The sequence below is a fragment of the Urocitellus parryii genome, chromosome X, assembly GCF_045843805.1.
Source record: "Urocitellus parryii isolate mUroPar1 chromosome X, mUroPar1.hap1, whole genome shotgun sequence".
In the NCBI taxonomy this organism is placed as follows: Eukaryota; Metazoa; Chordata; class Mammalia; order Rodentia; family Sciuridae; genus Urocitellus; species Urocitellus parryii.
Window position 1 is genome coordinate 67223103 of NC_135547.1, and position 24309 is coordinate 67247411.

The window sequence follows — 24309 nt, forward strand, 5'->3', positions numbered from 1 at the left end:
CAAAACTTTGAGACTTAATTTCTGAGTTATTAATTTCAAATTGCATTGAGTTATGATTAGAAAATATGTTATATGAATATAACATATTTTGATTTATGTATATAAATCTAATTTTTGCTTGTGATAACTTCTATTTTATGGCTAAATACACAATTACTTTTTGCAAGCTATTCAGGGACATAATTTTTTATGTATATGGAGAACAAAGTGTTCTTCAAATAAATAGAGCTTATTGATTGGTGCTTACTTCTTATTTATTTCTTGTAAACTTCATCTTTTAAATTTTGAAAGAAGAAAAAAATATAAATAATTAAAATTTGAATATTGGAGTAGAGGAAGGCTGAACTCTACAGTTTCTCTGTAACTTGAAATTGAAGCATCTGGAGTACAACTATTCAGAAAGGTGGATGACTGGGGGAATTCATTTTAATTCAAGTGACCTAGAAATTCTCTTCCTCTGAACAGAGAGGAAAGAGTAAAACAGTGCAAAACCTGTAATGACATTTGACCTGGTATACTGCAGAAAGGAAGTGTAGCACTAAGGGAAAACAGAGAATAGGTGGACAGATATTTTACAGAAATATCTGTAGATGAGAAAGGTAGTTTGGACTTAGCTGATTTAGGGGCTACACAGCAGGCTGGTATCTGAGATGTGCTCCATGTATCTCAACTTGTGAGTGGAGAGGTGAGGTGGGAGACTATCTTGTTGAGGTCATGACTGAGACTGCTTTTGTATGAACTCTGGATATCTCAGCAAATATTGTCACAATGTTCTGGCCTATACCTACCCTGAGACACTGGAAATCCCTGATTGAACACCATTAAAAGAGGCACAGAGAAGATTGTATCCAGATGATTTGGGTCAGAGAAGAGGAAAATCCATGTTTCCTTTGAGTCTGTTGGTTCATGTGATCAGCTGAGTAGGGATGGGATAGCAAGCTAGCAGGCACATTTACATGCAGGAATGGATCTTGGAAGGACACGGTCCTGGGTGGTACAATAGGTGGAACCTTCTGCCTACAAATACCTAACACTTATATATTAAAAGTTTCAACATCTTTTGCTGTCAGGGAAGTATAAATCAAAACCAAATGATATTAAATTTAAATTTCACTCTAGTCAGGATAGTAATCATCAAGAATAAAAATAATAAGGGCTGGGGATGTGGCTCAAGCGGTAACATGCTCTCCTGGCATGCACAGGGCACAGGGTTTGATCCTCAGCACTACATAAAAAATTAAAAAAAAGATTTTGTGTCCACCGAAAACTAAAAAATAAATATTAAAAAATTCTCTCTCTCTCTCTTTCTCTCTCTCTCTCTCTCTCTCTCTCTCTCTCTCTCTCTCTCTCTCTCCTTAAAAAACAATAAAAATAATAAGAGAGAAAATGGAAGATTAGAGGAAGGGTGCACTTCCCAGAAGTTCCCTATTACCAGACTTAAAAAGCGGGCAGATAGCTACTCAGCAAGGTGAGTAACAAAGGGAACTCATATAAATTCAATACTAGACAGCAAAAGAAACTATAGAAACAAAGCCATTCATACATTTTGAATAAAAGAAAGTAATATATTAGAAATGTACCAGCTAGTCTGGCAGTGACAGCCATAGCTTCTGGGAGAAGGGAAACACAGGCAGAAAGACAAGTGTGCAGGAAAAAATGACTTGAGGGAACCTGTGGAATAGAGAGGGAGGATGATCTTAATAAACCCAGAGTACATGCAGGACATTATCCATTCAAAAATAATCAAAATCACCTGGCCCACAGGGGATTGTTCAATAGGCCTTGGGGTCACCATTGCCAGAAATATTTTTGAGAACTATGTGTCCATGACCAGAGGCAAGAGATCAGGTGCTCATAAGGAAGTTTCCAGTTTACCTGGCAGCATCCTATTATGATACTGTGATGTGCCTGGAACAATGTGACTGAAAAAGGTGCTAAGGAAATTTGCCTAAGGCATAAACACTCTGAATACCAAGGACAGAGATCTCTCTTTGTTGTTAGCACTCCATAAGATCTATTGTAGAGATGTAAATAAAAGCCAGACAGAAGCTCTGCACTCCAGGTATGATTCTGGGTAATTCACATCCATAGTGGTCAATGTAAAACCTATAGAAATTTAGACCCTAAACCCTAAAAGTGGAATTTATGAGAGGCCTCTGTGAACCAGATGTCCAGCAAACTCAGAAAATGACATCTGGTCAGCAAAAGGGGATGTGGATCAAATCTCAAAAACCCACCAAAAGAGTTTTAAAAATCCACCAACACTAAATGTCAACTATTGCAATTTCTAATTTAGGACTATGAACCAGCCTGGCTATGGAAAACACAATTTGTCATCATTAACCAGTTTGTCCCACCTTACACTAAAAAATGAAAAACTGAGCTTTGACTCATAGCTACAACAGCTTGCAACTAGGTGAGGAAAATAAAAACATTGGGTTTAACAATCACTAGCCCTTCATCCAAGGATTATGCAGCCAAAAATAAATAAAAAGAGTGAAAATCCATCAGTTTTTAATACCTCAGGAGAAACAAGTACTTTATTTCTTATCAATATATTTTTCTTTTTATAATATATATATTTTTTTTTTTTTTGCAAAAAGAAACCTATATTTATCCACCCTGGTTTTATCACATCATAGGAAGTCAAGTTTGGTATTTTTAGTACAAAATCCAAGTCCATATCACCACATGAAGCAAATCAAGGTGAAAAGCCATTGATTCATTACAAGAGATGCAAGAAAAGCATTTGTTTTCATTTACATCGTTTCATGGTAAAATCTCTAGGACTCTAGTGATTGAAAGGAACATTCTCAAAAAGATTAGGGAGAGTAATACAATTCTATCACCAGCAACTGTCTCAGTCATGAAAGGCTCAACATTTTCTTTCTGGGATCCGTAACAAAGTAAAAATGTTGGATCTTCCCATGTTTGTATAAATTTATTCTGGATGACATGCCAGCACAATAGCCCAAAGACACAAAGGAGCCCCTGGTGTGCAGAAATGTTCAAATTTGCCAGGCAAATGTTGGAGGTTGCTTGATAAAGAGTCAGTCTTATTTCTTCCTGAGAAAAGTTCCTGGCTCTTGACTCTACACCAAGATCTAATTTGTACTCTTGGTGATCAACTGCTTTTTTGCCTGAATAAAATGTAACCTGTGTTTTAAGTTACACAATTTCTTCACTGTCTCTTGCTAGTAGAAGTATAGAACTTCATGGGTCTTTTTTTATTTTGTAATTTCTCAGTCCCTTACATTGGAAACTTGTGCTGGGAGGGGTGGTGCATGCCTGTAATCCCAGGGTCACTGGCTGCTTAGGCAGGAATATCACATGTTCAAAGCCAGCAAACCCATTCTCAAAATAAAAAATAAAAAGGACCAGGGATATGGCCCACTTGATAAGTGCCCCTGTGTTCAGTCCTTGGTACCAAAAGAAAAGAAAATAAAGAAAAATATTTGCAATGTTTCTTTTAATCAAGTTCTCCTAAAAATCTTCTTTGAAGTACTTTAAAGTTCACCGATTACCCAGCTCCAATTCTACTTCATCCATTTATAGTTTGTTTTTATTTTTTTAAATGGAATCTCATTTTGGTTGCTAATATCTGTTGTAGTTATTTGTTGCTTGGAGTAACTTGTGACAAAATATTTTTCAACCCAATAAACAATATAATTTTGAAATATTTTCATTAATTAAAAAATTAATATTCAGAAATATTCTCATTTGCAATAACATAAAAGAATCAGGAGGACATTTTGCTAAATGAACTAAGCCAGGTACAGAAAGACTACATGATCTCACTGTATGTGGAATCTGATGTAGAAACAAGGTACTGGTCAGAGAGTACTATATTTAAGGTATGCAAGATGAATAAGTACTGGAGATGTAATGTATTAATCTTCAATATGGTGACTATAGCTAGTAATACTGCTTTGTATACTTGAAATATGCTAATATACTTGAAATATGCTATTAGATATTTTATATATATATAAAAATATAGATATTTTTCTATCCATACATACAGACACATGAAAAGAAAGATGGAAAGAAAATGGTAACTATGTGGGGTGATAGATATGTCAACTATTTTGATTTTGGTGACCATTTCACAATGCATGCACATAGCAAATTGAGTTTTATGTAGTACACATACATGCAAATATTTTGGTAGATGAAAACAATAATTATTTGGGGGAAGAGCAGGACTCTAGGAGCAAGTATAATATTTTTTTACTATTTTTAAATTTTAACTTTACAATTTTTCAAATTTCATGTCATCTTTTATTTTATATTTTTTTTTTACTTTTTTTCCATTCTGCAAGATTAGGTGTATGTGTTTATTGCATGAATATGCTCAATTACATATGTGTGTGTGTGTGTGTGTGTGTGTGTGACTTTACTTTCACTCTAATTGCTTTCTTCTTCAGCCATTTATTATTTAGCCTTGGATTGACTTAGGTGGGGTATATTATACATGTGTTTGAGTTGTTTTGATCTCACATTTTTTTTTTGTTTTTACCTTGGTTTTTGACAATAAAATTGCCCCTTCACTCCCTTCTCCCACTAATAACCGTATTTTCCTTTTACCTCTTTTCTCTTTAATTTTTATTTCTTTTGTTTGTTTTTGTTTTTCTCCTTCATTATAGCCATCATCTGCTATTTTCTACCCTATTTTCTCTTCAATACAGAAACTATAGTCCTATTACCTGATAGAACTATGTAGTTTATGTAATTCTTACCCCACTCATGTATGTTTTAGTAGACATGCTGTTTAATGCATAATGTAGTTCACTTTTTTATTAGTGATGTTAAATCCTTACCCCGCCATTCCTTCATAGGTGGAAATTAATCTTATACATTTCCAGTAGAAATTTATCTTATGGGTGTATGTCTCTTACTAACATTGGTGCTATCCCAGGCTTCCCCCTTTCTATAAGACTAGAATGTTATTGGGACTTTTCAGGTACTCATAGTAGAGATCTTGCTGCCAAGTAATATATATGTCAAGTAATAGCAAATCTCACCCACACATTATTTAGTCATACATGAGCTTCAATGGTATTTTAACACAGAGAATATGAGAGAGAAACAAACCAAACCAACATGAAGGCCTCAAGGAGGAATAACAAACAGAGGGACCTCAGGTCCCATTCCAGGACATTTACTCATTCATCAGAAACAAGGAGAATTCCCAGAACCAAAAGATAACTATACACAAAAGGACACATGTATATAAGAGGGATGGCAAACCATCTAATTTGGTTCACAAGTCCGAGAACTCTGAAAATATGAGGAAGAGATACTCAAAACTCCCCACAAATTTTATAATGCCACAACAAAAACTCCCACAAATATGAAAATTAATGTGATGTCAGAGAAAGATTATAAAAAGTCAATTATTAAAATGTTCAGTAGAGCGGACACTCCACCGAGGCAGTCAGCGGCCACCATCCGGTAAAGCTGAAGGATACACCGCCACTCTCCTTCAGAGTGCAACAGCAAAACAGGTTGGTGTCATTCAGCTCACCCCCCAGACAGCCGGAATTCGCATAAAATCTCTCCTAGGCTTGCTGGGAGAGGGAGTATCAAGCTGAGCCTCCATAAAGACTAGGGGGAAACTAGAGACACCTGACCTCCAACCCCTCCTCCCAGTAGCAGCCAAAAGGAAACCTGGCTAGCCAGTGCTGGGGGAGGGGCAAGCAGAAAAAATCAAAGTGATAGAGTGCCAGGGATCGCAACAGCCTGCAGCAGGACCCAGGAGATCCAGGCCAACTGATTCTCGCGGCCTGCCCTGCGGCTACAGAAGACGTGGCGCCTCAGTGAAGCCATTAATTAGCAAGCAGGGAGGTTAGGGACTGCCATTAGGTGGAATCCCGCCAGCCAAGCCCACACGGACCCTTGGGCCGAGCACGGGATCTCAGAAGGGGAAGGAAGCGGAACAGTCCCATCCCCCACAGCGGTCACTCCACCGAGGCAGTCAGCGGCCACCATCCGGTAAAGCTGAAGGATACACCGCCACTCTCCTTCAGAGTGCAACATCAAAACAGGTTGGTGTCATTCAGCTCACCCCCCAGACAGCGGGAATTCACATAAAATCTCTCCTAGGCTTGCCGGGAGAGGGAGTATCAAGCTGAGCCTCCATAAAGACTAGGGGGAAACTAGAGACACCTGACCTCCAACCCCTCCTCCCAGTAGCAGCCAAAAGGAAACCTGGCTAGCCAGCGCTGGGGGAGGGGCAAGCAGAAAAAATCAAAGTGATAGAGTGCCAGGGATCCCAACAGCCAGCAGCAGTACCCAGGAGATCCAGGCCAACTGATTCGAGCGGCCAGCCCCGCGGCTACAGAAGACGTGGCGCCTCAGAGAAGCCATTAATTAGCAAGCAGGGAGGTTAGGGACTGCCATTAGGTGGAATCCCACCAGCCAAGCCCACACGGACCCTTGGGCCGAGTACGGGATTTCAGAAGGGGAAGGAAGCAGTACAGTCCCGTCCCATCCCCCACAGTGGACACTCCATCCAGGCAGTCAGCGGCCACCATCCGGGAAAGCTGAAGGATACACCAACACTCTCCAACAGCTTGCAACATCAAAACAGCCAGCAGCAGGACCCCGGAGATCCAGGCCAACTGATTCGCGCGGCCGGCCCCGCAGCTACAGAAGGTGTGGCGCCTCAGAGAAGCCATTAATTAGCAAGCAGGGAGGTTAGGGACTGCCATTAGGTGGAATCCCGCCAGCCAAGCCCACCGCCAACGCCCGGAACAGGCCCAGCGACCTGCCAGCATGGTAGTCACAACACCCCAATTGGAATAGGGACAGAGCAGAGCCGCCTTCCACTCCCGGAACAGGCCCAGAGAGCCGCCAGCGTGGTAGACACGTCACCCCAATTGGAGTAGGGGCACAGCTGCCGCCCGCACCTGCAAGGGAGACTTTTCAACTATACAAGAGCAACATAAATAAATAGGGGGTAAATTTCAAAAACACAACAGTTGCACCAAGCAGAAAGAAACGCGAGCAGTATGAAAAGACAAGGAAAGAAAGGACCACAAGCAATGCAGGTCAACTCAACTTTAGAAGAGGTAATAGCTGCAACAGATGGAATATCAGATAAAGAGTTCAGGATATATATGCTTCAGATGATCTGGAGTCTCAAGGAAGACATGAGACAGCAAAATCAGACAATGAAAGATCACATTGACAAACAAATCCAGGAAGTAAAAGATCAATTTCACAGGGAGATAGAGGTAATAAAAAACAAACAAATAGAAATTCTAGAAATGCAGGAAACAATAAACCAACTTAAAAAACTCAATTGAGAATACTACCAGCAGAGTAGATCACTTAGAAGAGAGAACATCAGACAATGAAGACAAAGTATTTCAACTGGAAAAGAACATAGACAGCTCAGCAAGTCTGCTAAGAAACCATGAGCAGAACATCCAAGAATTATGGGACAATATCAAAAGACCAAATTTAAGAGTCATTGGGATACAGGAAGGCACAGAGCTCCATTCCAAAGGAATAAACAGTCTATTCAGTGAAATAATACGAGAAAACTTCCCAGAATTGAAGAATGAGACAGAATCCCAAATCCTAGAAGCCTACAGGACGCCGAATGTGCAAAATCATAAGAGATCCACACCTAGACACATTATAATGAAGATGTCCAACATACAGAATAAGGAGAGAATTTTAAAAGCTGCAAGAGAAAGAAAGCAGATTACATTTAGGGGTAAACCAATCAGGATAACAGCTGATCTCTCAACACAGACTCTGAAAGCTAGAAGATCCTGGAATAACATATTTCAAACACTGAAAGACAATGGGCTCCAACCAAGAATCGTGTATCTGGTGAAATTAAGCTTCAGGTTAGAAGATGAAATTAAAACCTTCCACGATAAACAAAAGTTAAAAGAATTCGCAGCTAGAAAACCATCTCTTCCAAAAATCCTTGGCAAAACATTACAGGAAGAGGAAATGGAAAATAACATTGAAAACCAACAATGGGAGGTAGGACAGTAAAGGGGGGAAAGTAGTCAAAGAGGATAACAAATCAGGTTTAGTAACATCAATAAACAAATATGGATAGAAGAACAAACCATATCTCAATAATAACCCTAAATGTTAATGGCTTAAACTCACCAATTAAGAGACACAGGCTAGTAGAATGGATCAAAAAACAAGACCCAACAATATGCTGTCTACAGGAGACGCATTTGATAGGAAAAGATATACATAGACTGAAGGTGAAAGGTTGGGAAAAATCATATCACTCATATGGACCACGGAAACAAGCAGGAGTGTCCATACTCATATCTAATAAAATAGATTTCAAGCCAAAGCTAATCAAAAGGGATATAGAAGGACACTTCATACTGCTCAAGGGAACCATACACCAACAAGACATAACAATCATAAATATATATGCCCCAAATTATGGTGCAGCTGTGTTCATCAAGCAAACTCTTCTCAAGTTCAAGAGTCTAATAGACCACCATACAATAATCATGGGAGACTTCAACACACCTCTCTCACCACTGGACAGATCTTCCAAACAAAAGTTAAATAAGGAAACTATAGAACTCAATAACACAATTAACAACCTAGACTTAATTGACATATATAGACTATACCACCCAACATCAAGTAGCTACACTTTTTTCTCAGCAGCACATGGAACCTTCTCAAAAATAGACCATATGCTATGTCACAGGGCAACTCTTAGACAATACAAAGGGGTAGAGATAATACCATGCATCTTATCTGATCATAATGGAATGAAACTGAAAATCAATGATAAAAGAAGAAAGGAAAAATCAAGCATCACCTGGAGAATGAACAATAGGTTGCTGAGTGATCAATGGGTTTTAGAAGACATCAAGGAGGAAATTTAAAAATTCCTAGAGTTAAATGAAAACACAGACACAACATATCGGAATCTATGGGACACATTGAAAGCAGTTCTAAGAGGAAAATTCATTGCTTGGAGTTCATTCCTCAAAAAAAGAAAAAACCAACAAATAAATGATCTCATACTTCATCTCAAAATCCTAGAAAAAGAAGAGCAAAACAACAGCAAAAGAAGTAGAAGGCAAGAAATAATTAAAATCAGAGCTGAAATTAATGAAATTGAACAAAAGAAACAATTGAAAAAATTGACAAAACTAAAAGCTGGTTCTTTGAAAAAATAAATAAAATTGACAGACCCTTAGCCATGCTAATGAAGAGAAGAAGAGAGAGAACCCAAATTACTAGCATACGGGATGAAAAAGGCAATATCACAACAGACACTTCAGAAATACAGAAGATAATCAGAAATTACTTTGAATCCTTATACTCCAATAAAATAGAAGATAGTGAAGGCATAGATAAATTCCTTGAGTCCTATGATCTGCCCAGATTGAGCCAGGAGGATATAGACAACCTAAACAGACCAATAACAATAGAGGAAATAGAAGAAACCATCAAAAGACTACCAACTAAGAAAAGCCCAGGACCGGATGGGTATACAGCAGAGTTTTACAAAACCTTTAAAGAGGAACTAACACCAATACTTTTCAAGCTATTTCAGGAAATAGAAAAAGAGGGAGAACTTCCAAATTCATTCTACGAGGCCAACATCACCCTGATTCCGAAACCAGACAAAGACACTTCAAAGAAGGAAAACTACAGACCAATATCTCTAATGAACCTTGACGCAAAAATCCTCAATAAAATTCTGGCGAATCGGATTCAAATACATATCAAAAAAATTATACATCATGATCAAGTAGGATTCATCCCTGGGATGCAAGGCTGGTTTAATATACGGAAATCAATAAATGTTATTCACCACATCAATAGACTTAAAAATAAGAACCATATGATCATCTCAATAGATGCAGAAAAAGCATTCGACAAAGTACAGCATCCCTTTATGTTCAAAACTCTAGAAAAATTAGGGATAACAGGATCATACCTCAACATTGTAAAAGCAATCTATGATAAGCCACAGGCCAGCATCATTCTGAATGGAGAAAAATTGAAGGCATTCCCTCTAAGATCTGGTACAAGACAGGGATGCCCTCTCTCACCACTTCTGTTCAACATAGTCCTCGAAACACTGGCCAGAGCAATTAGACAGACAAAAGAAATTAAAGGCATAAAAATAGGAAAAGAAGAACTTAAATTATCACTATTTGCAGATGATATGATTCTATACCTAGCAGACCCAAAAGGGTCTACAAAGAAGCTATTAGAACTAATAAATGAATTCAGCAAAGTGGCAGGATATAAGATCAACACGCATAAATCAAAGGCATTCCTGTATATCAGCGACAAATCCTCTGAAACAGAAATGAGGACAACTACTCCATTCACAATATACCCCCAAAAAATAAAATACTTGGGAATCAACCTAACAAAAGAGGTGAAAGATTTATACAATGAAAATTACAGAACCCTAAAGAAAGATATAGAAGAAGACCTTAGAAGATGGAAAAATATACCCTGCTCATGGATAGGCAGAACCAACATCATCAAGATGGCGATATTACCAAAAGTTCTCTATAAGTTTAATGCAATGCCAATCAAAATCCCAGCAGCATTTCTTGTAGAAATAGATAAAAGAATCATGAAATTCATATGGAATAATAAAAGACCCAGAATAGCAAAAACAATGCTAAGCAGAAAGTGTGAATCAGGCGGTATAGCGATACCAGACTTCAAACTATACTACAGAGCAATAGTAACTAAAACAGCATGGTACTGGTACCAAAACAGGCGGGTGGACCAATGGTACAGAATAGAGGACACAGTAACCAACCCACAAAACTACAACTATCTTATATTTGATAAAGGGTCTAAAAGCATGCAATGGAGGAAGGATAGCATCTTCAACAAATGGTGCTGGGAAAACTGGAAATCCATTTGCATCAAAATGAATCTGAATCCCTATCTCTCGCCATGCACAAAAGTTAACTCAAAATGGATCAAGGAGCTTGATATTAAATCAGAGACACGGCATCTGATAGAAGAAAAAGTAGGGTATGATCTACATACTGTGGGATCGGGCTCCAAATTCCTCAATAGGACACCCATAGCGCAAAAGTTAACAACTAGAATCAACAAATGGGACTTACTCAAACTAAAAAGTTTTTTCTCAGCAAAAGAAACAATAAGAGAGATAAACAGGGAGCCTACATCCTGGGAACAAATCTTTACTCCACACACTTCAGATAGAGCCCTAATAACCAGAATATACAAAGAACTCAAAAAATTAGACAATAAGATAACAAATAACCCAATCAATAAGTGGGCCAAGGACCTGAACAGACACTTCTCAGAGGAGGACATACAATCAATCAATAAGTACATGAAAAAATGCTCACCATCGCTAGCAGTCAGAGAAATGCAAATCAAAACCACCCTAAGATACCATCTCACTCCAGTAAGATTGGCAGCCATTAGGAAGTCAAACAACAATAAGTGCTGGAGAGAATGCGGGGAAAAGGGCACTCTTGTTCATTGCTGGTGGGACTGCAAATTGGTGCAGCCAAGCAGTATGGAGATTTCTTGGAAAGCTGGGAATGGAACCACCATTTGACCCAGCTATTCCCCTTCTCGGTCTATTCCCCAAAGACCTAATAAGAGCATGCTACAGGGACACTGCTACATCGATGTTCATAGCAGCACAATTCACGATAGCAAGATTGTGGAATCAGCCTAGATGCCCTTCAATAGATGAATGGATTAAAAAAATGTGGCATTTATACACAATGGAGTATTACTCTGCATTAAGAAATGACAAAATCATAGAATTTGGAGGGAAATGGATGGCATTAGAGCAGATTATGCTAAGTGAAGCTAGTCAATCTTTAAAAAATAAATACCAAATGACCCCTTTGATATAAGGGGAGTAAACAAGGACAGGGTAGGGACAAAGAGCTTGAGAAGAAGATTTACATTAAACAGGGATGAGAGGTGGGAGGGAAAGGGAGGGAGAAGGGAAACCGCATGGAAATGGAAGGCGATCCTCAGGGTTATACAAAATGACATATAAGAGGAAAGGAGGGGTAAGACAAGATAATACAAATGGAAGAAATGATTTACAGTAGAAGGGGTAGAGAGAGAAGAGGGGAGGGGAGGGGAGGGGGGATAGTAGAGAATCGGACAGACAGCAGAATACATCAGACACTAGAAAGGAAATTTGTCAATCAATGGAAGGGTAACTGATGTGATACAGCAATCTGTATACGGGGTAAAATTGGGAGTTCATAACCCACTTGAATCAAACTGTGAAATATGATGTATTAAGAACTATGTAATGTTTTGAACGACCAACAATAAAAAAAAAAAGGAAATGAAAAAAAAATAAAAAAAATAAAATAAAATGTTCAGTAAACTAAAAGAAGATCTAATGAACTGAGAGCAGATATAGGACATGAAAGATTGTTTCAATAAATAAATAGATAAAATGAAAAGAAATTAATCAGAATATCAGAAATAAAAAACACAATAAATCAAATTAATAATTTGCTTGAAATAATATTTATTCATGATTAAATTGCATATAAAATAGAACTTTGTGGCTTGTAGAAACAACTTGAGGCCTTGAAGACAGGGTATATGAAAGTGAATATTCAGTATGCAATAAAGGACAATGACCAGAATATATAAGAACTATAGCACAACATCAAGATAACAAACCTGAGAGTTGCTTGGATAGAAGAAAACATAGACATATCAGTTAAAAGCATTAAGGACATTTTCAATGAGATAGTAACAGAAAACTTTCTCCATATTAGGAATGAGATAAATTTGTATACAAGAGGCATATAGGACCACACATAAACAAGGTCATAAAAGAAACTATCCAAGACACATCATAAGCAAAATGCCTAAAATATAAAATAATAAAAGGATATTAAAACTTGCAGGAGAAAAATGCTAGTTTATATTTAGATGCAAACCAATAAGCTTCACCTCTGACTTTTCAATCAAAGAGTGGCTGGAATGAGATATTCTAAGCTCTAAAAGAAAGAAGTTTCCAGCCAGGTTTACTACATCCAGCAAATGATGTTTCAAAAGTGATGGAGAAATAAAAACTTTTAATGGTAATGATAAACTAAAAATTTTATAACCACTAAGCCAGCATTTTAAAGAGTACTCAGATATAATATACACAGAACAACAATGACAAAAAGTTACCAAATAAAGGTCACTAGAAGAACAAACAACTAATGAAGGTATAGACAAAATAAAATAGAGCAAACAAATCAAAATGGCAAAAAACAAACACATATTCATAATCACACTGAATTAAATACTCTAAAATTCCAAATTGAAAGATGTAGATTAGCAGAATGGATCAACAACTAAGAACCAAATACATGCTTCTTGCAAGAGATTCAATTCATCAGAAAAGATACCCTCAGACTGAAAGTAAAAGTATGGAAAAAATTCTATGCAAATGTAGTTCAAAACCAAGCAACAGTACCTATTATCATATCTGACAGAGCAATTTTAAGCAAAAGAAGAGTCCAGGAAGTGTATTACATCTTCATAAAGGGAATAATCCAATAAGAAAATATAGTAAGAATATATTATCCAAGAGTAAGTGCACTTAATTTTTTAAAAAATACAACTTGACATTAGATCCCACACTGACCTCAATATAATAATCACAGGTGATTTTAACACAGCATTATCACCAAAAGAAAGCTCATCAAAATATAAAATCAATGAATATATTTCTAACCTAAATGGTCCAATAAATCAAATGTACCTAATAGTTATCCACAAAATAGTTCACCCCAAAAACAGCTGAATTTACTTTCATCCCAGCAGCTCATGAAACATTTATCCAAAATAGAGCATTATCTAGATTACAATATGTGTCTTAGAACACATAGAAAATCTGATATAATTTTATGTATCTACTAGATCATAATAGAATAAAACTAAAAATAAACAGCAAAACAAACAATATAAACCACAAACAAATGGATATTAAACAATACACTTTTAAAAGAAGAATATATCACAGAAGAAATCAAGGAATCTTAGAAAAAAATTAGAACAGAAATATAATATATTAAAACTGTTTTTATATAAAAACAGTTCTAGTAGGGAAATTTTATAGCATTGAGTGCCTACATTAAGAAAAAGAGAGATCACCCCCTCCAAAAAAATAAATAAATAAAGCTTGTGCTCTACCTCAAAACCCTAGAAAAAGAACAAACAATTTCAAAATCAGTAGAAGGCAGGAAGTAATTAAGATCAAAGTCAAAAATAATGCAACTGAGAATTAAAACACAAGATAGAATCAATACAGCACAGATTTTGTTCTTCTAAAAGATAAATGACATTGATAAATTCTTAGCAAAACTAAACAAAAGAAAGAGAGGACCAATATTAAAAAATATATAGATTAAAGGAATTATCAGCAGACATTTCTGCTGATAATCCAGAGGATCATTAGAAACTATTATGAAAAATTCCACTCCAATAAACTGGAAATCTAAAAGACATTAACAAACTTCTAGCATATATTACATGCCCAAATTGAACCAGGAAAATACAGAAATCCTAAAAGTACCAATATCAACCAATGAATTTGAAAAACAATGAAAAGCCTATAAAATAAAAAGAGAAAGGACCAAGACTAGAAGGATTTTTCAGCAGAATTCTACAAGACCTTTAAAGAAGAACTAACCCAAGTATTTCTCAAATTATTCCTTGGAATTGACAGGCAGATTAAACTAGCACATGTATTTTGTGAAGCCAGTATAATCTTGATACCAAAACCAGATAGACCCATCAAGGGAAGAAAATTACAGCCTAACAAACTTGCTGAACATATATGTATGAATCTTTAATAAAATATTAGCAAACTTCTTTCAAAAACACACCAAGAAGATAGTACACTAGGATCAAGTGGGTTTGATCCCAGGGATGAATTTTTGGTTCAACATATGCAGATCAATAATGTAATTCACCACATAAATAGAAATAGGGACAAAAATTATATGATCATCTCAATATGTTCAGAATGAGACTTTGATAAAATCCAGTTCCCATTCATGTAAAAATTGTTGGAAAAATTTGAGGTAGAAGGAAGTTACCTCAACAATATAAATACTATATATGACAAACTCAAAGACAACATCATGCTGAATGAAGAAAAACTAAAAATATTTTCTCTAAAATCATACATGTCAAGGATGCACATTTTCACCACTTCTATTCAATAGAGTGCAGTCAAGCAAAAGGAGGAAATTAAAGGTATACAAATAGGAAAGAAAATCAATTTATCTGTTTGCTAATGACATAATCCCATATCTAGAAGATCTAAATAGTTCCACTAGAAGGTTTTGGAGCTCCAAAATAAATTAGACAAAGCAGCAGGATACATGGTCAACATCTATACATCAAAAGCTTTCTTATATTCCAATTCTTTTAGTTTTCTTATATTCCAATTTATTATATTCTATTCTGCTGAGAAAGAAATAAAAAAAATCATTCCTTTTACAATAACCTCAAATAATACTTGGAAATTAACCTAAAGATGTTGAAGATCTCTACAATAAAAATGATAGAACACTGAAGACAAAAAATGAAGAAGACCATAGAAGGTGGAAAGGTATCCCATATTCTTGGATAGGCAGAATTAATATTGTCAAAATGATAATACTACCAAAAGTAATATCATCTTCTATGCAATCTCCATCAAAATAACAAAGACATTCTTCACCAAATAAAGAAAAAGTATTAATTTATAGGAAATAATAAGAAACACAGAATTGCCTAAACAATCCTAAGCAAGAAGAAAAATGCACAGCATTAAAATATCTGGTCTTAAATTATACTAAAGGGCTATAGTAACAAAAACAGTATGATATTGGCATTAAAATAGACATGAGGACCAATTTAACAGAACAGAAGATATAAAGACAAACACATGTACTTACAGTCATCTGATACTTCACAAAGGTGTCAAAAATATATGTTGAAATAAAGATAGCCTTTTAAACAAATGGTACTGGGTAAACTGTATATCCCCATAGAAGAATGAAGGTAGATTCCTATTTCTCTCACTTAAATGGGGCAAATCAAAATGAAGCAAAGAAATTAGGAATTATACCAAAAAAATTTGTAACTGCTAGAAAAAATAATATGGGTTCATCACTCCAACATACTAGTGCAAGTACTAACTTCCTTTGAAATATAGCAAAATCTCAAGATATAAAACCAGGGATCAGTAAGTAGGATTGCATCAAATTAAAATGTTTCTGCACAGCTAGAAAACAATTAAGAACATGAAAAGAGTACCTACAATATAGAAAGAAGCATTTAAGTATTCCTGTGAGAGGGTATTACTATGCACAATGTATAAGGAACTCAAAAAAAACTTAACACCAAAAAAAACCCCTAAATACCAAATCAATGAATGGGCAGAAGAACTAAACAAGCATTTATCAAAAGAAGAAACACAGTTGATCTACAAATATATTAAGAAATGTTAACATCCATAGAAATCAGGGAAATTCAAATCAAAACTAAATTTATATTTCATCCGACTCCAGTCAGAATGGTAATACTAATAAAACAATTCATAATAAATGCTGGTGAGAATGTGGGAGGTAAAGGCACACTCTTATATTGTTAGTGGGACTGCATTTTAGTGCAACAAAATGGTGATTCCTCAAAAACCTATGAATGGAGCCACCATACAACCCAGCTATCCCCTTCACAAGGAATTATGCAAAATAAATAAAATCACTATGCTAGAATTGTATAGTTATATAAATGTTTAAAGCAGCCCAATTCACAATATACAAATTATGGAACCAGCCCATATGTACATCAATAATTGGGTTAAGGGCTGGAGATGTGGCTCAGCGGTAGTGCGCTCGCCTGGCATGCGTGAGGCCCGGGTTCCATCCTCAGCACCACATACCAACAAAGATGTTGTGTCCCCCGAGAACTAAAAAATAAATATTAAAAATTCTGTCTCTCTCTCTCTCTCTCTCTCTCTCTCTCTCTCTCTCTCTCCTCTCTCACTCTCTCTTTAAAAAAAATAATAATTGGGTTAAAACATGTGGTATATATACACGATGGAATTTTACTCATTCATAAGGTAGAATGAAATTGTAGCATTTGCCTTTTAATGGATGGAAATGGGGAACATCATGCTAAATAAAATAATCCAGACTCATAAAATCAAGAATCAAATCTTTTCTTACACGTGGAAGCAAGAGCAAAATGAGGGAAAAGCAGGGGGCATGATAATTTAAATATAGGGAAGACCTGTAGAGTAGAAGAAGGAGACTGAGGGAGAAGAAATGGTAAAGGAGAAGAAATGTGGAATGAATTTCACAAAAGTATACTATGTGCATATCAACCACAAGGAATTCCATCTTTATGTACATGCAGAAAGCATCAATCAAAATAAATAAATAAATGTGAAAAAGGAAGGTCAGTAGAGTAGAGGATTTAGAATCATAGGAGGAAGGATGGGAGGGGAATTGGGGTTAAAATTGAGTAAATCAAATTCCATGCATGTATTATTATGTCAAAAAGAACCAAACTATTCTGTTTAAATAAAATATTCCATTAAATAATGCAGAAAAATATCAAGATAATACATTCTACTTTGAATGCAAAGGAAAAGGAAATCTAATACACTTGGAGGAAATATAAATAAGTAAAGACACAATGAAAATATGAATAAAAGTTCTTCAAAAATCCAAAAATTGAGCTACCATATGATTCAACTATACCAGTTCATGCTATTTATCTGAAAGAATTAATGTTAGAAAATTTTACACATGCATGCATACCCATATTTATCACAGCTCAATAAAAAAAATAGCCAAGGTTGGAATTAGCCTAGGTTTCTGCCAATAGGTGAATGGATAAAGAAAGTGTGGCATATGTACAATATGGTGTTTTCTTCAGCCATAAAAAAAGAAAAGAATCATGTCTTGCTAAACAAGGACAATTAAGTTAAGGGAAATAAGCTAAAAACAGAAAGATAAGTGTCATGAATTTTCTCTCAAATTTGGGTGACAGAGTGAACAATAAACAAAGGAATGTCATGAGGTACAGGAAGGGGATAAACAAAAAGGGGAAGAAGAAGACATGAGTAAATTTTGGTGATTCAAACTGTCAGGTTGGTGGCTGTGACTTAGAAGAAAGCAGACCCCGAGGAAAGGAACATCAATCAGGTGCCTGCGGAAATGCCTGTCAATCAGCGGGATCTCCTGACTAACACTTGTCAGTCAGCAGAACCCTCTGGCTAATCCTGGAGTTCAGCAGCTCCCCTGACCAACTCCAGTGGGACAAGGGACCCTAGAAATCCCCTTTCCTGTCCCAAGTCCTTCCCTTCCTGCCTAAATGCCATAAAATCCCAGTCCGGTCAAGCTCCCACGCTGTTTTTCCTCAGACCATTCTCCTGTCCACTCTGTTGGTCTGATTGAGTTCCCCCTGGTATTTACCAATAAAATAGCTGTTATACTAAAACATCTTAATCCAATCCAAGTGTCTTAATTTGATATGCAATCATGCTTGTTCACTCTCAAGAAAAAATATATTTTATTATGTACTTTTTATTTCATATTTTTTAATTTCATATTTACTCTAAACTATTTTTCCTCATTCCTCTCCCACTATTTTTGATGGTTTGATAAAGTGTCTGCTTATTTCATGATTTAAGTTTTGATAAATGAAGCATGCTAAAATTTGTGGAGTGCACATGTAGATAATAATGAACTCTCCATCAAATCACATAAATAAAAGCTTCATAAACATATATTAAATATATTAAATATTTAGTCAACATATATTAAATATTTAGTCAACAAATCAAAACCATTCTAAGATTTCATCTCACTCCACTCAAAATGGTACCAATTAAGAATACAAATAACAGTAAATGTTGGTAAGGATGTGGGGAAGAAGGCAAACTCATATATTGCTGGTGGGACTGCAAATTGGTGGAAACAATCTGGAAAGCAGTATGGATATTCCTTGGAAATCTGGGAATTTGACCCAGCTATCCCTCTCCTTGGTCTATACCCAAAGGACTTAAACACAGCATACTACAGGGACACAGCCACATCAATGTTTACAGCAGCACAATTCACAATAGCTAAACTGTGGAGCCAACCTAGATGCCCTTCAGTAGATGAATGGATTAAAAAATGTGGTGTGTGTGTGTGTGTGTGTGTGTGTGTACACACACACATACACATATATATACCTGGATATTAATCTAATCAATGAGGTGAAAGATCTATACTTTGAAAACTACAGAAAGGAATCAAAGAGGATTTCAGAAGAAGGAAAGATCTCCCATGTTCTTGAATAGGGAGAATTAATATTGTTAAAATGGCCATACTATCAAAAGCAATATAAATATTCAATGCAATCCCCATCAAAATATCAACAGCATGCTTTACAGAACCAGAAAAAACAACCTTAAAATTAATTTGAAAGAGGCAATATAGGCTCCTTCCAAGGCATGCTGACAGGGCACTCTTGTGTCCTCTATCCAGGCCTGAAGCACATAGATCCAGAAGGCTGAACAGGAGTCGTGGATCCAGAAAGGCCTGCCATGGCCCAATCTGCTGAAGCCACAAGCCCAAGGCCCTGAAGAGGCTCAGCTTGAGTCGATTCCCTGCCCAAGAGCTGGGCACCTCCCTAGGTTCTTTATTCTGTCAATACAGTCACTGAAGATGTGATTGGATTAAGGAAATCATAAAGCTACAGAAGAGCACAGACCTCTTGATAAGAAAGTACCCCTTCAACCACCTGGTTAAATAAATACATATTAAATTCACCATGGTGTGGACTTCAGTTGGCAAGCCCAGGCCCTGTTGGCCCTTCAAGAGGTGGCAGAAGCATTTTTAGTTTTCCTGTTTGAGGATGCCTACCTCCTCTCCTTACATGCTAGAGTCACTCTCATCCCCAAGGATGTGCAGCCGGCCAGGAGGACCTGTGGCATTGAGGAAGGACTTGGCTAAGCTCCTGCAACAGTGTCTTCAGAACACTTAGGACTCTGGAAGCACAACTAAATCCAGTGGTGTTTGAGGTGCTACCTGGATTTTCTGTCTCAGATCAGTGTGTGCATATTTCTTTTTAATTTTTCTTAATGAAGGTGAAAACTGAATGTTTCCTAAGTAGCAAAGGTGTTAGAGAAAAGACCCTGAGGTCCACATTATTTGGTGTGTTACTCATATGACTATTTAAAGATTTTGAAGACATCAGAGCTTCCATGTTATAGAAGGATATTTATTTATTATGTTAGACCTTTCTGTACTGTGTGCATTTTTTACCATATGTATATGTATAAAACTGGAAATAGATATACAATTTTTAAAGTCATGAGGAAGAGAGTAAAAAAGAAAACATTGTATTATATAAAAATTCAATATAAATATTAAAAATGTTTCTAGTTCTATTCCCAATTTAGTTTTGAAAAGTAACACATTTGTTAACAGGTACTTATGATATTAATCTGGAAGGCAGAAATTTGTATGCAAGGAGAGCTGGGCCTTTTCATGTAACAGACAGAATTCTTTATTTTTTATTAGTGTACTATAATTATACACATTATTGGGGTTAATTTTGACATAATTTTACAATCATAGAATATAATTTGATTCAATTTAGTTGCCAATAATACACTCCCCCTCCTTCCCCTGTTCTTTATTCTACCAATCTTCAATTTATTTATAAATTTTTCAAAATAGTGAATAATGGATATACATATAAGTGAAATTCACTGTGGTATATTCACATAAGTGCATAGGAAAGTTTGGTCTGATTGATTCCACTTTTCCATTTTTCTCCTATCTCTCCTCATTCCATGACAGACCCCTTTCCCCTTTGCACTGATTTCTCTTTTACTTTTATGTGGTTTTCCCATACCCATTTTGTTTCCCTTATCTTGGTATAGTTTATGCTTCTGAGAGAAAATATTTGACCCTTGCTTTCCTGGATCTGGCTTCTTTCACTTAGCACGATGTTTTCCAGTTCCACCCATTTGCCAGCAAGTACCATTATTACATTCTTCTTTATGACTAAGTTAAGGTTTAGATACGAGGTGTCTCCTCAAATCTCATGTGTGAAACAGTGCAAGGAATTCAGTGGTGAAATGACAGGGTTATGAGACACTTAATCTAATCAGAACATTAGATTAATAATTAATAATGGCAGTAACTGTAGGCATATAGAGTATGGCTGAAAGAAGTAAGTCACTGGGTGCATGTCTTTGGGGTTTATATTCTGTCCCTGGTGAAAAGAGCACTCCCCTCCTTTCTCTTATCCTTTCTTGTTGCCCTGTTCTGAGCTGCTTTCCTCTGCTATATCCTTCCAACATGATGTTCTACATCACCTTGAACCCACAGCAATAGAGTTAGCTATCTATGAAATGAGACCTCTGAAACTGTGAGCCCCACAAAAATCTTTTCCTCCCCTACATTGTTCTTGTCAGGTCTTTTGGTCACAGCAACAACAACAAAAACAACAAGAAGTGATTAAAATAGAAACTGGAGGCATTTATTGTAGAAATAGATAAAGCAATCATGAAATTCATATGGAAAAATAAAAGACCCAGAATAGCAAAAGCAACTCTAAGCAGGAAGTGTGAATCAGGCGGCATAGTGATACCAGATTTCAAACTATACTACAGAGCAATAGTAACAAAAACAGCATGGTACTGGTACCAAAACAGGCGGGTGGACCAATGGTACAGAATAGAGGACACAGAGACTAATCCACAAAGTTACAACTATCTTATATTTGATAAAGGGGCTAAAAGCATGCAATGGAGGAAGGATAGCAACTTCAACAAATGGTGCTAGGAAAACTGGAAATCTATATGCAACAAAATGAAACTGAATTCCCTTCTCTCACCATGCACAAGAGTTAACTCAAAATGGATCAAGGAACTTGATATCAAATTAGAGACTCTGCACCTGATAGAAGAAAAAGTTGGCTACAATCTACATATTGTGAGGTCAGGCTCCAAATTCCTTAATAGGACACCCATAGCACGAGAGTTAACAACAAGAATGAACAAATGGGACTTACTTAAACTAAAAAGTTTTTTCTCAGCAAGAAAAACAATAAGAGAGGTAAATAGGGAGCCTACATCCTGGGAACAAATTTTTACTCCTCACACTTCAGATAGCGCCCTAATATCCAGAGTATACAAAGAACTCAAAAAATTAGACAATAAGATAACAAATAACCCAATCAACAAATGGGCCAAGGACCTGAACAGACACTTCTCAGAAGAGGACATACAATCAATCAACAAGTACATGAAAAAATGCTCACCATCTCTAGCAGTCAGAGAAATGCAAATCAAAACCACCCTAAGATACCATCTCACTCCAGTAAGATTGGCAGCCATTAGGAAGTCAAACAACAACAAGTGCTGGAGAGGATGCGGGGGAAAAGGGTACACTTGTACATTGCTGGTGGGGCTGCAAATTGGTGCGGCCAATTTGGAAAGCAGTATGGAGATTCCTTGGAAAGCTAGGAATGGAACCACCATTTGACCCAGCTATTCCCCTTCTTGGACTATTCCCTAAAGACCTTAAAAGAGCGTATTATAGGGATACTGCTACATTGATGTTCATAGCAGCACAATTCACAATAGCTATACTGTGGAACCAACCCAGATGCCCTTCAATAGATAAATGGATTAAAAAATGTGGCATTTATACACAATGGAGTATTACTCTGCACTAAAAATTGACAAAATCATGGAATTTGCAGGGAAATGGATGGCACTAGAGCAGATTATGCTAAGTGAAGCTAGTCAATCCCTAAAAAACAAATGCCAAATGTCTTCTTTGATATAAGGAGAGCAACTAAGAACAGAATAGGGAGGAAAAGCATGAGAAGAAGATCACCATTAAACAGGGATGAGAGGTGGGAGGGAAAGAGAGAGAGAAGGGAAATTGCATAGTAAAGGAAGGAGACCCTCATTGTTATACAAAAATTACATATAAGAGGAAGTGAGGGGAAAGGGGAAAAAACAAGAGAGAGAAATGAATTACAGTAGATGGGTTAGAGAGAGAAGATGGGAGGGGAGGGGAGAGGAGGGGGGATAGTAAAGGATAGAAAGGGCAGCAGAATACAACGTACACTAGTATGGCAGTAGGTAAAAAAGTGGATGTGGAACCTATGTGAATCTGCAATCTGTATACGGGGTAAAAATGGGAGTTCATAATCCATTTGAATCAAATGTATGAAATATGATATGTCAAGAGCTTTGTAATGTTTTGAACAACTAAAAAAATAAACAAATAGAACAAAAAAGAAAGAAACTGGAACCAAGAAGTAAAGTTATTTCTGTTACTAAACTGATCATGTGGTTCAGAATCTTTTGGAGCTTTTTGGAATTTGGAGAAAAAAAACTTCAAGAAGTTTAGAGATACAAGCTTGGAATATTTTAGAATGTTGTCTGTGGAGCTTACTGGGGGATTCTTGTGGGAGTTCAAGAGAACAGAATACTGTTAGGACTGTGAAGAATATTCTGTGTTCAGCAGGCTTCAGAGGAGAAGGAGAAATCTAATGGAAATTGGACTGGAGGCTATTCATGTTACCTTCTGACTAAGAAGTTGTGTACACTTTTTCTGTGTCCTGAGACTGAATTTAAAGGTGATGGACTAATTACTTTGGTGGAGAAAATTTTAAACCAGCACAGCATTCAGGGAGTGTCATGGATATTGCTGGCAGGTTTTTAATCAAATTTACTATTATAATCAGAAGCAGAAAGTAGAGCAGAAATACTTGAAAAACTTGCCATTTGGCCAGAAAAAGTGTGAGTAAAACAAGGGCTAAAAATATTATGCTTGTTAAAGATATTAAAACCAATAAAGAGATGTTGCTAAGTACTTTATCAGAAACAATAGGAAAGGTGGCTCCAGGGCATCTCAGGAATAGGAAAGACCATACCCATCTCAGGCTCAAGGATGAACAAGTAAAAACTCCTTCAAGAGACCATGAGGGCACACTGTGAAAAACCAGCCTGTACCTCAGAGCAAAGCCTGTCCAAGGAAGGGACATCACCTTTGTCCTTGGAAAGACCTACAGAGCACTCCTAGGCACATTCCCACCCTGCTAAGTTGTTAATCTACAAATAACAGGAGAGATCTGCTGCGCCAGCTGTCCCTGACTCAGTCAGGCTAGGTGGGGACCCATAGCAACCCCCTAGCAGCCACCAATCAGCATGAGACAGCGAAAATACCTGGGATGCCAGATAACCCTCCCAGTAGTTTATGGTGGTTGATAACATGTTGGGAAACCATGTAGTTC

At 36.7% G+C, this 24309-nt stretch overlaps 1 protein-coding gene across 1 annotated transcript in view; it reads left to right on the top strand.

Moving 5' to 3' along the window:
• The window catches only part of LOC113197828 (histone H3-like centromeric protein A), an 83290-nt gene extending 63290 nt beyond the window's left edge, over positions 1-20000 (top strand). Inside the window, 2 exon segments of the mRNA XM_077793632.1 lie at positions 19713-19816; positions 19819-20000. Of these exon segments, the coding sequence (XP_077649758.1) occupies positions 19713-19816; positions 19819-20000 (286 nt within the window).
• The last annotated feature ends 4309 nt before the right edge of the window (positions 20001-24309 follow it).